The sequence below is a fragment of the Emericellopsis cladophorae genome (assembly GCF_022114955.1).
Source record: "Emericellopsis cladophorae strain MUM 19.33 chromosome Unknown NODE_1_length_1489480_cov_119_871856, whole genome shotgun sequence".
In the NCBI taxonomy this organism is placed as follows: Eukaryota; Fungi; Ascomycota; class Sordariomycetes; order Hypocreales; family Bionectriaceae; genus Emericellopsis; species Emericellopsis cladophorae.
The window spans coordinates 859,861-875,011 of NW_026250926.1; the positions used below are offsets into that span (position 1 = coordinate 859,861).

General features: G+C 56.2%; 5 protein-coding genes across 5 annotated transcripts; 1 reads left to right on the plus strand and 4 right to left on the minus strand.

The window, feature by feature from the left end:
• Window positions 1-3,354: 3,354 nt before the first annotated feature.
• On the minus strand, window positions 3,355-4,737 carry J7T54_006155 (uncharacterized protein; the record flags this gene model as incomplete). Its single annotated transcript, XM_051504397.1, has 1 exon — window positions 3,355-4,737. One exon carries the CDS (start codon window positions 4,735-4,737, stop codon window positions 3,355-3,357), a length of 1,383 nt encoding a protein of 460 aa, XP_051366672.1.
• A 3,350-nt stretch (window positions 4,738-8,087) lies between these two features.
• J7T54_006156 (uncharacterized protein) lies at window positions 8,088-9,337 on the minus strand (the record flags this gene model as incomplete). The annotated part of the gene is made up of 3 exons (XM_051504408.1): window positions 8,088-8,163; window positions 8,218-8,520; window positions 8,595-9,337. 3 exons carry the CDS (start codon window positions 9,335-9,337, stop codon window positions 8,088-8,090), a joined length of 1,122 nt encoding a protein of 373 aa, XP_051366673.1.
• An 890-nt stretch (window positions 9,338-10,227) lies between these two features.
• Window positions 10,228-10,881, minus strand: J7T54_006157 (uncharacterized protein; the record flags this gene model as incomplete). The annotated part of the gene is made up of 1 exon (XM_051504419.1): window positions 10,228-10,881. One exon carries the CDS (start codon window positions 10,879-10,881, stop codon window positions 10,228-10,230), a length of 654 nt encoding a protein of 217 aa, XP_051366674.1.
• Window positions 10,882-12,681: 1,800 nt separating this feature from the next.
• Window positions 12,682-13,600, minus strand: J7T54_006158 (putative oxidoreductase-like protein; the record flags this gene model as incomplete). Its single annotated transcript, XM_051504430.1, has 4 exons — window positions 12,682-12,852; window positions 12,910-13,066; window positions 13,134-13,241; window positions 13,293-13,600. The coding sequence occupies 4 exons, from the start codon at window positions 13,598-13,600 to the stop codon at window positions 12,682-12,684; spliced, it is 744 nt and encodes a 247-aa protein (XP_051366675.1).
• Window positions 13,601-14,326: 726 nt separating this feature from the next.
• Window positions 14,327-15,131, plus strand: J7T54_006159 (Methylthioribulose-1-phosphate dehydratase-like protein; the record flags this gene model as incomplete). The annotated part of the gene is made up of 2 exons (XM_051504441.1): window positions 14,327-14,472; window positions 14,531-15,131. 2 exons carry the CDS (start codon window positions 14,327-14,329, stop codon window positions 15,129-15,131), a joined length of 747 nt encoding a protein of 248 aa, XP_051366676.1.
• Window positions 15,132-15,151: the final 20 nt, after the last annotated feature.

Genomic DNA, 15,151 nt, shown 5'->3' on the forward strand with positions numbered 1-15,151 from the left:
GAGAGGACGTGCTCAGCAGGTAGTCTCCAGCAATTGAAAAGGAATGGATGGACAGATAGAGGTCAAAAGGAAAGAGGTTGAAGACGAACAGAGGAAGAGAGCAGAGGGTCGGTGGACAATGAGGGCGTGGCGAAGGGGGTGGGCAGTTTTAATACAGGCAGGGGGGCTTGGAGGGCTCCCCTGCTCCTTGTTCTTATTACCCAGGATTACTCCGTACTCAAAGAACAATTAATAGACGCCAGCGATCAAACTGGGCCGCAGTCTGGGCGTGGCCTCCCGCCATTCGCAGGTATCGAGGCGACATGGAGGCCCGGCATCGACTGGGGTACCCGGCATGGACGCGCTTGTACCTTGCATGCCGGCGCGCTTTGTTACGATCAGTGCCTCAGAGGCGGCAGGGGTCCTTTCGGAGCCCCCTCAGCAACCTTTGAAAAGCCTTTCGTTGACTCGCTGAGCGCCAATTCACGTCGTGTGTTTCGATCCATCATCTCGAGCTTGGACGCCCCCGGATCCACGGATCAACGCTCATCGAGAGATCAGCCTCGTAATTGACGCTCATGTGCGGCCGATTGCCAAGCACAATTCGACTCCGTGAGCGAGCCATCCTTCTGAGCCCAGTCGTCATTGTCCACGATATGTACTTGGCCTTGCGTACGTACAGCATGGTGGCTTGGTGCAAGCTCGTGCCAGCAGCCGGCGGTGAAGTGGATCGTGTCTCTCATGCCACATCACCCACGCGGCCACGCCTTGGTCTTTGGGCGACCGAGTGAGATGTGCCCACGTTTCGCATGAAGGCCTCATCTTCCCGAGCTGGTCGCGCATGCATTAGGTTTGTTTGCCCACTCGAAACACGGTGCAATGTGCAAACACACCAGTAATGCAGTGCTGTGTAGCCTGCGGGCCCCCGAGAAGTTAGGAGTTAGATCACGGAACTTTAACGCTTATTCGTACCTGCAGACCTTGAAACGCGCTACCACGACAGGCCCCTCTAAGCCACCCGATTGGCGCAGACCCGCCTGGCGCTTCCCGACTAGTGCCCCCTTTACCCCTGAGCGCTACCTACAACCGCCAGCCTTCAGTGGCCAGCCTCCGGCATGTACAGCGGGGCTACCCATTTTAAAGTTGGACCAGTGGAGTCCAGTCTAGTCTGGAAGCTCAAGCTTAAGGATGAAGCTTCATCGAACCCAATCTTGATCGCACGTCTTGAAAATCGCAGCCAGTCTCACCTTTCACAATCGAGACCAGCAACGCAAAACAAGTCTCTGCCTCAACATCACTGCTTTCTCTCGATCTGGTCGGTCTTTTTCGCGTGTGCGCATTGCTCCCGCTGGCCTGCCCCGTTCCAGCTGGGGGCGCCAGTCATTCCCGATTTATCATGCACACGCTGGCTTCATGTTTTGTTTTGCAACAATCTACTGCCGTGGCCCGTGGGTCGCACTGGTCTGCCTCAGAATCAGCCTTCTAAACCTGTTCCAACCCACCCCTTTTTTATCCCCTTCCTTTTTTTTTTTTTCCCCCTCTCTGTCTCTCCATCCCTTGGGCGTGGAACAAATGACAAGGAGGCATGTCTGTGCTGCGAAGGAGCCAGCCAGGATGCACGCTGACTCAATTCGGCCCTCGGCTGGCGCCCTGTGCTGACTTTTGAAACAGCGCCACTTCTTGTTCCTGGCCCTTCGCGACAATGATCAACTCGCTAGCGTGAGGATACATGCCTCACCCACTCGACGTGGCAGGCCAGCCACGTCCACAGAGCGCCATCGTGATAATATCCGTGGACAAAGCTATGCACTGGTCCGTACAAGGACACTAGTGATGTCTGCCCAGCGGTCCGCGTCCAGATACCGTGGAGTGGCGGTCAAGGTCACCTGGCCGCCAGCCAGTCTCACCGAGAACGATATGCGCCCAACCGCGCGCCAGCTCCATTGTGTTCGTTCTCGTCTGTTGCAATATTAGTGTTGAGTACGGCGAGTCGATGTCGAGTATCAGCTTCGAATCTTCATAGCCTGTCGAGTTCGAGGTCATTTGCGACTCGTCCCGCAGGATCTGCACTGCATATCCTTACAGAAAGAACATGGCTACCCGAGCCAAGGGCAGTCATTTGATCGTTCTATTTACGGACATGTTTGACTCTGACTAGGGCGCGTCTACTACTGACGGCGCGAGGTAGCCCAGACGTGGTTTGCAGTCAATCACTCCTTGCATTCGATGGGCAGAGAGTGTGGCCAGTTCTTGACAGAGCGCTACTTTCCTTCTGACGCTCTATGGCAAGCTGCAGTCTGGGTTCGGAACAGAGGCAATCGTCGTGTCCTTGTTAGGAGCAGCTCATATGGAAAGCCAGCACTACCTTACCTGGTAGTGTATAGTCAATTGGGCATTAACAAGGCACCATGGGACGAACCTCTGCTAGTGCAGCTACTGGCAAGTGTGCAGGGTAAGTCCTCTGGCAGTTGAGAACGTGAGGAACCCCTATTCTGTCACGCCTGGTTGCGCGTTCATGTTCACTCCCTTCGAACCTCTCAAACCCTGTTAACTAATTGCCTCCGTAAGACTCTCCCTAATCATACTATACATCGCTGTTTCGGGCCGAGCTGAACAACCCTTGGCCTGCCAAAAGCCCATACAACCCTGTCCTGTTGAAAGACAAAGACAACACCAAAGTCAGCGTAGACAAGAGCAAGGGGGAAGGCAACGATTCTGCTAAAACCACCACGGAGTTCAAAGCACGCCGCTTGACGTCGTCCCTCGGCGCAGGTGGACAAGTACGAGTCGTAAGACTTCTCGTGTTTGTGAGCAATGTCTGCCGGTGACCTTCCCGATGAGGTCCCGTCTTCTGTGCCTGACATTCCCATCTAGTTTGCGAGCAGGTCGTAAACTGAAACGTGCACACACCTTATGAGCATAGCCATCGATTCATCATTGAATTTCCGCTCACAGCTTGGCCAATTTGCACACACGTGCCCTCGCCCATCCAAGACCTGGCCACGTGTGCAGTGAGCTTGGCGAGAAAGCAACACTTGGCCCTCGTGAGACCTGCAGTTTGCGGCGCAGAGAGTGGTGGAAAACCCGCTTCTCATGTCGGTATGAGCAAGGTTGATTTTTCAAGGTATGACTTTTCACGGTGGCAGGGCTATCCCTAACAGTTGACGTGCGGATCTTCCACGGACACGCATGGCTCGTCATATGTTCAGCACCCAAAAGAAACATTGCTCTCAAGTACAAAACTACGAACCCATGTCATTAGGTATATTGACGTGGTTATTCGCTGACCATGAAATGACGACTAGTTTTCCAAGATATGCAGATACGCTAAAAACATGGACCTAAAAGAACAGAGCGTAGCAGTGGCGCCTTCCCTCACCCTTCTCGCCTTCTCCGGTTGCTGGACGTACCCTCGTCATCATCCTCGCCGCCGCTCGGCTCTGCGCTGTCCCTGTAGGGCCTCTTCTTGTCGTGGCCCTTTTTGATGGAGATGATGCATCCCTGCTCCCTCAGCACCCTCACGAGCTTGGAGCTCGGCTCGATGCCCGGGAAACCCTTGGCGGCATAGCTCTGGAACGGCGAGCTGGTGATTTCGTCCAGACACGGGGCGCGACGTCGCGGGTCTTGCGGGTCGATCATGAACAACTTGAACTTGAGGGTGTACGTGCCCAGACTGCGGACAGAGAGGTCGCCAAAGGGAAAGAAGGTGCCCTCTCCGCCAAACTCGTCCTTGCCGAAAAATGGGTTGCCCACGAGAGAGCCGGTCATGCGGCGCTGGTGCTTGAACTCGGCAGGCATCTTTGCGCATTCATGGGTGCCGGTCTCGTCAAAGATCTCCGCCGTCATCACGTAGGGCTCGTGACGAAGGTAAACGGCAATTTCTTCCTGGGACAGCGCATGGCTCGAAATAAGTAGCTGCAGCACCGGCGGCGGATCAATGGTTCGTCGATCTCTCTCCCCAGCGCCGCAGGCTCGGGCGGCTTTGGGCTGCTGGCGCAGCACTAGCTCAAACTTGATGGTAGAGACCAGATGAGCTTTGTCTTCGCCCAGGAGGTTAGGTATGGCGGCCCCCATGTCAACGCACTGTCGCTCTTGCACAGCCGTCGGGTGCGGCCCCATGGACCCAGTAGCGTGCATGTGCGTGTCCATGTGATGTAGAGGGGGTCCTTCAGATAGTACATTCCCTTGCGCATATGGCGGAGCAGAAGGAGGATACCCGCGGGACTCGGCCACCTCGAAATGCTCGCCACTGTGCATATCCATGACACGGCCTCGGGGGTCCGGTGCTGTCGTGTAGTAGGTGGATTGTGGCATGGCGTATGTGGAGGCGCTTTGGTCTCCATGTCGCCTCGGGTCGTCGTACTGGCCGTTCATCTGGCGTTGGTGTTGGTATTGTTGTTGCGATGGCGGTGGCGGCGGCGGCGGCTGGTTGTGGTATGCTTGCACGTGAGGCGGCGGTCCGTCGACATACTGTGCTGGGGGAGGGCCTTGAAGAGGCACATGAGCATATCCGTGAGTGACCTCACGAGACGGTGCCTGCGGTGGTCCTGTTGGCGGGACAGAGTGGTGCCCATGCTGGTGGCCTTGCTGTTCAGCGTGCTCCGATCCAACGGGGGCAAGACTCGCCAGAGGAGGCAGTTTTATGCGTGGCTCCGCGCCTTGAGCAGGCGGCTGAGGGGGAGGAGGGCCAGATGCGTGCGGCGGTGGATGCCGCCCATTGTAAGCACCAGGCCCCCATAACGGGTAGTTCTGTGACATGGCGAAGGTTGCTCGGGAGCTCGACCCGTTGCTGCTAGTCGATGTCGCGGCACCGGCTCAGTGAGATATAGTCACGTTCACGTAGGACACCTAGAAGTGTCTTTTGCTCAGCAGGCACTGCGGGGACAGTGGGCCTCGCAGCGAAAGCTACCCCTTTGAGAAGCAGCGTTTAAAGAGGGTTGTATCAGAACCCAAGAGCAGAGGGACAGAGAGGGAGGCGAGAGAAGGGCTTTGATTTGAGGCGCAGACAACTGATTGCTTAGTCACGAGACGACGTTGTCGCACGTCTTGCTCTAGAGCTGATAGTCGCTGCAATCTCATGGATATCATCAGCGCTGATCCAGTCCTTTGTGAGCAACGCGGGTCGTCAGGGTTGTAAGAGGCGATATATGATCAGCGGGACTACCGTCTGCGCTGTTGATGGCGACACAGACTGTCACCAGAGGGCTTGACAGAGATCTAGCGTGGAAGTACCCAGGAGCCGGCTTGCGAATGGCCCCCGGCCGGGAAGGATGAGTGCACACGAGCGTTTGAGGACAAGGCGGGTGGCTTGGACGCCCTAATCGTTCGACAGCGTGGGCCTGAGACTTTGGCATGCAGCTGTTATCGTGCGTGTCCGTGTCCGTGGTAGGCCCTTCCACGAGGTTGATGTCTCAGTCTGGCTGCAAAGCGAGGTCGTGATGGCCAGGACTTGCCGTCGTTTGTGCAAGGAGGGTAGCAATGACTGTTTGTAGTAGAGCGAGAAAATGCGGTGCACTTGGCCTCGATGACACACAGTCCAGGGTCCAGGCGCTCAGCTGGTGTGCAACAAAGTCACTGCGCTGTGTCCTCGTAGAACCGGTGAAGATGGCAGTCTGAGGCGTAAAGGTGCTGCGCGGAGTCGCCCCAATCCGAGCAGGCCTTTATGACAGCTGGTAGGCGTACGTGACTGTGACGGAAGGACGAGCCAGGAGCCAAGGGATGGGCTATTATGGTGGGAAGGCGTCAGACCGACCCTTACTGAGACATGCACTCAATATAATCGGCGGTCTCTCAGAGCAGGTGGAGAGCGCACTGCAGGGAGTCCGGAAACAAGACGGCGCGCGCGGGGGCAGAGATGAATCGACGACGACGTGCCCTTGTCTAACGCTGGAGTCTGGGGCGGCGCGGTGGTGAAGAGCCGAGGAGATTTGCGGTTGGAGTTGTATTGAAAGGGCGAAAGAGACTGGATGCCGTGCGCGCCCACAATGAATTGACCAGATCGACTGACGACGAGTGTACGAGAGCCCGCCCGGTCGAACGCCGTCTGCGTAAGGTGGTAGGGCTTTCGGGCAAATGGAGGCGGGCCTGGAGCTGCGAGTGCTCGCCTTGAATGATTTGTAAATTGTAGTCGCGGAGACCTTGCTCAGATCCATCCAGAATCGCCTCTTTCCCGCGCACCACTCCACACCAGACAGAGACGCCGCCGCTTGCATACAGACTGCAGCATACCGTAGCGGTACCCAGCTGCCCAACCCGCCTTTTTGAAGGAGCGGCAGCGGGCCATCCCTGGCTCCAGTGGCGGCTGGGCCTGTGCGCGCTGCGGCTGCGCATGTCTTGTCACCCACCGGCTGGACTGGAGCCGGGACCGGGGTGCGACCGCTGTCAGGCCAGGCTGCTCAGGCCATGGGCCTTGGGGCTGATCTCCCGCTTCGCGACTGGGGCTGGAATCTGCAAAGTTGTTCGCCTTCAAACTTCACAAGTTCATGGTTGCATCCTGGTTCTTGTTCTCCACGCCGATGGCGATTCGTTGGCCATTAGCCAAACCTCTCATTCCACAAGGAGCAGCCAAGTCTCTGGCAGGTGGAGCGCCCTGCTCAAGATCGGTATTTGCGGCGTGCGCAATGGAAATTCGGCAGGCGCTTCATGGCTAACCGGACGAGGATCTATTCGGCACGACATGAGGCTGCTGTGTACCAAGAGACAGCTCAAGTAAAGTCACATGGAACCGTTCACTCAGCTCAAGTCTGGAAAGCATAGTACTGATTTTTTCGAGTCATAGTCTGCTCTGCCGCGCAGAAGGCATCCAGTCTCCGTGCTCCGTGACAGCGCGAAGTAACGGCAAGAGCAACCTGCAAACGTGAAGTCGGTTAAGGTAAGGTAGTCAGTCGGCTAGCCGGGCCACACAAGACGGACGGCAGGAGCAGCCAACCAACCAGCCAACCCAAGCATTCAGCCAACCAACAAGTTGCGGCGAATTCCTATTTCCAGGTAGCTGGCCTTGCAGGGATCCATCCATCCATCCACCATCCATGTCGGTGATGCAACAGGAGCAGGAAGCCAATGTCAAGTCGATACTGTGCGAGCCTCGTGCGGCATGGACTGTCATGCATAAGAGTGAACGAATGGAGTGTGTGCTGAGGTGCCTGCCGCGAGAACCTACCGTGTGCAGCACTGGCACTCGCCATCCTTCAACAAGAAACTACCCGAGCCACTTGATCTTCTCCATCTGCTGCGTGATGACTCTATCTCAGCCAGTTTACCCCAGTTGAGAGGATCATTCGTGCCTCGGTAATTACTCCGCAACATGTCTTCCCAGCCTTATTGAGTCAGCAGTATGCAGTACGCAAACTTGACCTCTGCATCTTGTCTCTCGATGTCTCGGGGATTCTGCCGCAGGTGGGACATGCGATGGCTGGGGAGACTGATGCCTCAGCCTTGGATATAGAGTAATCGCATGGAACTCTCAAGTATATGTAGCGTCCGGGCCAACTACTGCATATGCGCAGGCGTAACTAGGCTGGGCCTAGCGCAACGCATTGGCTCGGCCGTCTGGCGTCGAGCAGGGTTCATCTTGTGATGGGCAGCTGGCACTTGGCCAAGATGCGACAGGTAACGTGAAGTGGCCCGGTTTACGACTTTGGACTTGGACAGACTTGACTTTGGTCCTCGACCTCTGTTTGGCCGTATCATCAAATGGCAGTGCAGGTTCGACAACTTGGATACTTCCGCAGTTCCCAACAGTGTCCCCCATGGACCAACAGACCGTTTTCCCTCACAACCCCATCCATCCATCCATCCCTCCATTCATCATTCAGCCTTGGTCCCCCCTCCCAGGTCCTAGGGATAGTCGAGCTGCAATGCCCCGGTCTGTCATGCTGCATACGCTCAGGGGCGTGATGAGGGGGGACCAACAGCTGCGGACGTAGAGCGTTGGTGCGTGTCTAGCACGTGCATGGTGGCTTGCTGCCTCGAGCCCATTTTGGGGATATCGCATGGAGAAACGTCCCTTGGCCAGACCACCACGGCCACTCTGCGTTCCCGGGGCCCGGCGCTGGCTAGGCATTGCGAGGCAGGCTGGCCCTTGTGCGTATCCCCTTCTCTTCGGACATTCATGGCAGCCTTTCAAGGCATCGAACGATGGCGGGCTTGAGTTTCGAAGGCAACGGATCGCCATAGACAACTCCGCTATAGCCCATGTATGGCATCGCACACAGCATCCAACCTGCAACCCACACGTACCCCACGAGTCTCTCCACGAGGGCCGGCAGCGGGCGTCCGGAGCGCTTGTAGAGACTCTGGACCACATCCTCCGACATGACGGCAAATGCCTGGCTGGTGAAGAACAAGAACTGGCTGCGGTCTGGCTTGGCCACACCCGAGCAGACCTCTGCGCCCCAATGGATCACCCCCGACAGCGCAAACGCCAAGGTCAGTCTCACATAGCGTGAGAGCAATGTGCCACGCCGGATGCGCAGAATTTGGTCCACAAATGCGTCCGCGGGGCCGGTGATGGCCCTTCGCAGTCCTTGATGGTAAAAGTCACTGGCAGACATTTGGTCAGTACGTTACACAAAGTACCCAGGCTCCCACGGAGGCATGGTTGTTGGGTTGCTCACCCCCAATACCCGCGCACGGTGGAAGCATCCCGGAGCGACCCGAACATGGGTGGACAGTCTTGTGGTGAATTCAGCCCCAGAACGAGACCGACGAGCGTGACGCCCGCGTATCCCATGTAGACGCCCGTGACGGCACAGATAAAGTACCTGACGACAAACTCTGCTCGAAATAGCAGCTCGGGCATCGTGAGACGGTCGACACGCGCGAGGACCACGCCAGGCGTCATCATCTCCGAGTACTGTAGCACAGTCACCTCGCAGAGATCAATGGCCGCCCAGCAGAGGCACATGCATGCCACACGTTGAGCGATCAGATAGGCGCGTGGAGGCGTCTTGGCAGGACTACGCGGGGAAAAGGGGGGAATCCTGTCGATTTGCCATTGCGTTCCTATACGTCGCCAGTTGCAGAGCATCGACACGGGGGTCAGGACATACTGCCTCAGGAAAGTCGGCTGTGTGCCTTGTTGGCGGGCGACATGATCCCTGGACGAAGCTCGCAGGACCACGAGATAGTCGCAAGCGTGGAAGAGTACCATGAGGAGAGTAGTCGCTAGTCCGTAGAGCAGGTCGTGATTGTCGTTCAATTTGCTCACCTCTGTCAACGAGGTCCAGGCCAGCGCGACGAGGAGGCCACATGCTCCCAGGCGGGCCTGCAGGGAGGTTGTCCGCGTCGTGAGTGCCAACGCAAATACGGCCACAAAGAGCCCGAGGCTGAGGACTAGCGGAGGTAGCGGGCTTGCCATGTTGCGTGAGGTCTGGTGTAGTTTTGGTGTTGGCAAAGCGCGCTCAGTGCCACTGTAGGGTGGGCTTCAGGGTCAATGGCGGCGCCTGCGATGAGTTTCCTACACGAATGCCTTACAGCTGACTGGAACTGGGAGGCGTCTTGTCCTCGAGTAAAGCCCCTGAAAATCCACGTTGAGAGTTGAGATAAGCACTGACATACAAGTGGGGCCAACAACCAACGTGGCATGCGGCACTTGGTAAACTATACCTTATCTAAGTTCATGTATCAAACTTGAAGATCATCTCACCATTTCTCCGCGTGCTGTTTACGTGAGATGAGGATCTCCCCAAATTCCCGCCGACTCACGCGTATCGGCATGGCAGCGTGGTGCGTACCATCTTACCGCAGTCTGTAAATGTGCGCCTAAAGCTTCATGTCCTACTCCGAAAGTAGGTAAGAGACTGAGTCTAAGACCCTACCGAGCGTTGGCTCGTATTTGCTCGGCAGTATCAACAAACAAGCATGGCAGATGCTGAAATGTTTCACGGCCAAGTGCCGCTCACCTAGGGTTTTCGCAACGTTAGTCCTTTCCAGAAAAGGATCATGACCGGGTAGCAGCAGGCTGGACAGCTTCCTCAGTGCGTTCAAAATGGAAACTCCATCATGACATGCACTGCAAAAGATCGAGACACAGTCAAGAAGTGGTCGTTTGCTCGTGGTATTATTAAAGTTATGTGGTATTGTGTCCCTGCAATCATCCAAGAAAAGCAAGGGGTCTAGATCTGTGTTCTCCACCCATCCTTGATTCCCCGTCTTGTGAGACATTGTGACTCACTGCATGAACATGTGCATACATATACATGGCGAATTAAGACTCGTCATCATCACCATAGCACGTCTTCAACTCCTTTACAGAGCAAAGACGGCAGCAAAGGCGCCGACAATGGCGGCCGTCTTGGCGAAGAGGCCGGCAGCAGCACCCTCGCCGTCGGCACCCTCGCCGTCAGCCTCCTCGCCATCAGCGCCGGTCTCCTCAGCGTCGTCGGCGCCAGTGGTCTCGGTGGCAGACTCGTCGTCGCCAGACTCGGTGGCCGACATGGTGGCGGTGCCGGTCTCAGTCTCGGTCACGGTGGCGGTGCCAGTGGCGACAGTGGTCACGGCGGAGGGGTTGGCGGCATCGCTCGAGGAATCGTCCTCCTCGTCCTCCTCGTCGCTGCTACCGCCGCCAACGGCACCAGTGGGCTTGGGGGTGCCCTCGGTGGAGTTCCAGTAGTCGGCAGCGATGCAGAGGTCCTGGCACTGAGAGAAGGCTTCGATGCTCTCAGCGGTGCCCTCGTCGTGCTCGTCGTAGCACTTGCTGATGCATTCGTGGGTGGCCTCGACCTGGTCCTCGTTGGGGTTGGGGACAGGGCTGCAGCGCGCGATGCAGGCGAGGTCGTCGGCGTCACACTCCTCGATGCAGGCTACCTGCGAGGTTTGAGCGGGGCTCAGGCTTGCGGTGGTGGACTGGGCGCTGGCGGCAACAGCTAGGGAGCCGGCGACAATGGCGGACGTGAAACGCATGGTTGGACTGTCAGGTTTGTTAGCTCGCGGCGCTGGGGACAAAGAACAGGAGGGCCCAAGACGAACATTTGAGAGTCGAACGAGTGACTGGTATTAATAAAATTACTTGAGACAGACGGACAGCGACAGACTTGAGCAAGAGAGAGTTGTGTGGATGAAGGAAGAGTAGGAGAGGGAGGAGAGAATGATGCCTGGGGGCGGAGGCCCAGGGCGTCTTTAATAAGAGGAGCTGCTCAGCTGGAGCCAATACATGACTTGGTTTGCTTGCCATGCTTGCGGCCTGTGACCAGTACCCTGCCTCAAGCAAACAAAGCACCGTAATTACGTGGATAAACATGCACGGTTGGGGATGGCCAGCAGGATAATATCGGCCAGCAGCCGCCCGTATTGTGGGCCGCCAAGGATATGTCGATCGTGCAACTGGTGGTTTTGTCTGGGGAACCGGGACGGCCAATTTTACTTGCAAGCCACGGGACGGGATCAGCATGTCTGGCTTTTGATCAAGGAGTGAGTCTCCTGCATTCTTCTTGCATCTCGGAGGGAATCTCCATCCCCATGTTTATCGCGGTCGGTGAAGGCACAGTCTACGAACTAATAATTACTTGTACACGGTAGCCTTTATGTGCGTGTTATACGAGTTGTGGCGCCATCCGAACCTTATTAACCTAGTTGCCCCTGAACAGACCCAAAGTCCCAAAGGTAAAGCACGATTAGTAGCAGTGGCAGGTATTATAGCCAGTGCCGTTGATACTAATTAGCAGGCATCATGCCTTGCTTTTCCATTCCCAGTGGCCTTGTGATTGCAGAAGGTCGTATCGTTATGCGCAGCACGCCACGGCACTGCCGTTAGGATTGGAGGGGCGCGTCCCTTTTGTTTCAGGCACGCGCCATCGAACACGTCCAGGCCAGCCTAGAGACGTGTCTTCACCTGACGTTATTTCTTCTCCTTCTTCTTTCTTCTGTAAATTTATGATGTCGGAGGCGCCGATGGACGCGTTTTAACCATGTCGTACGGCCAAGTGCAAGCGTCCGAAGTGAGCAATGACCTGCCTGCCTCTGCATCAAGGTAAAGTGTCGTCGCCATCACCAGCATCCAGACTGACGCGCCGCGTCTCGTCGCCGGGCCAGCGAGGCCCGCCTTTCCCAAACTAGCCAAGCGAGGCGCCCTGAGCTGAGCCGACTGGACTCTGGAGCCTAGAGCTCGAGCCTGTCCTGGATTCCTCGGCGGCTGGGCCCCTGGCCTGAGCGCGTGTGAGTGGGTTACAGCCGCTTCCGATCTGTGCACGTACCAAGAATCGTGCAAGGAAAGCTACTGCTCAAAACGGCTAGCGCCAATATTCACTCACTCCAATTCAAACTCAAAGCTCGCTCCCTTGAATTTCTCCCACGGCGATGAACAAGATACGACCTAGATTCGAACCTGCAAGCCCGGAGGCAAGGGGGCGCTCCGACACACAGGAACTTTTCATTTGCAACCTGAGCAACGGACACTGCCTCCTTCACTGTTCTCGGCACACAATTGTGTCCAGTGGCACGGTCAACATGCACGAATACGAGCCCTCTAGTTGCGGATCCCATCATTAGACTGGTCTAGACACTGACCACGGTCCATGGTGCTGCACAGGCATAAAAATTATCGTCTTTGCCAGCATGAAGATCGTAACGTCATTCTCCACCTCAAAAGCTGGTCATTCTCCACCTCAAAAGCTGTAACTGCTTGTACGAACTCAACACACTCAATCTGGCTCGGCTCAATCCGTACATGTATGTACGTACGCTCCGACAAGTACCGACGGGCGTCTACCACGGCTGCGGCCCGCCGAGATACCTGGGCTCCCATCCTGGCAACTTGATGTCCAACAGCCTCCCATTTTTTCCCTGACTGATACCCTCAATGGCGTCCATGATAGCGGGAATAGCCTCAGACACCTCGAGGTCGGCTGCGTCGCCACTGAGATCCGTCTTGACGTACTGAGCATGACTGTCAGTCTCTGATGGAGATACATCTGATAGGGAGAAAGAGCTTACACCAGGCGACAAGCCGGCAATGACATAGCCTTTGGGACCATATTCTTGGGCCCATAGCAGGGTCAACATGTTGAGAGCGGCCTTGCTCACTTTGTACGCTGGGGTATTGACCTGCGCCAAGTACTCTTGGTACGCGAAGCAGCCCACCGTGGATGAACTGGCGCGCTCGGTTAGCCCTTCATGTTACCAACTCAAACGGTAGGGCTACGGTTGGTCCAGCTCACATGTTAATAATCTTCTTCACGGCGCTCTTCTCCAGGAACGGCATGAAGCTTTGCGTCACCCTCTGCACGCCCACGACATTGAGATCCAAAGTGGCAGTCAAATCATTCCTGCGAACTATCAATACCCGCTCGGGGTGCAAATAGGGCTCGGGATTCTACATGTTCACAATACCCCCGGGTGTGGTAGGCGCCGCGCCTGCATTGTTGATCAGGACGTCCAGAGGCTGGCCTTCCAGCGCCTTCTCGACTTGGGCCACAGCAGCCCTGATCTCGTCCGGGGAGGTGACATCCATCCTGACGGGAATGACCCTCCCGTTGTGGGACGAGGACAGCTGCGTAATGCCATCGGTCTTGGTTCGGTACGCTGCGAAGATCTTGGTGACCTGGGTTGCAGGCTGCGAGACGAGCGCTTGCAGCATGGCAAGTCCAAGACCGCGGCTTGCGCCCGTGATGAGGTAGGAAGGCATTGCAAAGAGCTTGAGATGGTGTGTGTCTAGAGTGATTTGAGTCCATCTCTTGCTACCTCATGTCGTCTTTGCTTTCTTTATGTAGCTTGAACGACCTGGTTCCATTTGTAAGACGTCGTGCCGTGGAGGACTTAAATCCGAGGTATTCACCAAACATTCCGGGGTTAAGCTTGCCGTAGGTCCTTACATGCAATGTACGTACAGTGAGGAGCGACGTCAGATGTCAGCATCGCAGGCTTTCCGGATGGTTCAATTACCCCCACACGCTCAGCATTGCCTGAGACCACTAGTGATGTGCTCTTGCGATAGAAAGCGCTTGATCGGTTACGCTTCATTCTGAGGTATCTTGGGCAAGGATCGTTGCCCATTCTCACTCGAGTGTTGAATCACATGGTTCTCCCTATAACAGCACCTGGCTACCCTATAGGACCTCTGTCCTCCCTTTTGCTGTGAGTAGCTTGCAAGGGAGACTGGCTGAATCGGGTAAAATCGCTTGTTGGGATGCTTTTAATTCCGTCTATACGTCAGTTGATCCCGTAAGTGTGCAATATAGCTCGCTCCATTGTCCGTCTGCACCAAGTAGCTTCGGGTCAGACATGTATCAAATCGACATTGCGACCCCACCACGAGGAAGTCATTTCACCCCACCATCCCTCATCATCAACAACAACCTCACTTTTTCTCTCCTACTTGGCATTGAGGGTCAACACTGTTTCAGGAAAACTTATGACTGCTCAAATGGCTTCAGGAGACGAGCTCGTGACCTCGTCCAGTCCGGACCACCCCGCCAACCTCATCCCATCTCTGTGCGCCAAATTCTGGACGCTGGGATGGGTCACAGGTACCGGCGGTGGATGCTCCATCCGCGAAGAGTGCGCTATCCCAGCCAGACCTCCTTCATGATTCCATTTTCACTAACATCTGTGGTAGTGACCTCGTCTACATTGCCCCCTCTGGTGTGCAAAAAGAGCTCATGAAGCCATCAGACATTTACGTCCTCTCCCTCGCGGCCCAGGACGCCTCCCTCAAGAACCGCGTGTACCTGCGGTCGCCGCCATGCTACAAGCCCAGCCAATGCACGCCTCTCTTCCTCGCCGCCTTTACCCTCCGCGGCGCAGGCTGTTGTATCCACACGCACTCTCACTGGGCCGTGCTCGTGACCCTCCTGCTGGAGAGCACCGACTCTCCCAAGATGTTTGAGATCAACAATATAGAGCAGATCAAGGGGTTCGGCAAGGGATACCAGAAGACGGGGAACTTGGGATACCACGACACCCTTCGGATTCCCGTCATTGAGAACACGCCCCACGAAGAGGACTTGACCGAGTTCTTGGAGGAGGCTATGCGTCAGAACCCAGACACATACGCCGTGCTCGTCAGGCGACATGGCGTGTACGTGTGGGGCGACAACGTGCACAAGGCCAAGACGCAATGCGAGAGTCTGGACTATCTCTTCCAGTTGGCCGTGGAGATGAAGAGGCTCAACTTGCCGTGGATCAGCGAAGTGGCGCCAGTTGGCCCGCAGCGATGAACACGGCAGTTTCCTTTGAT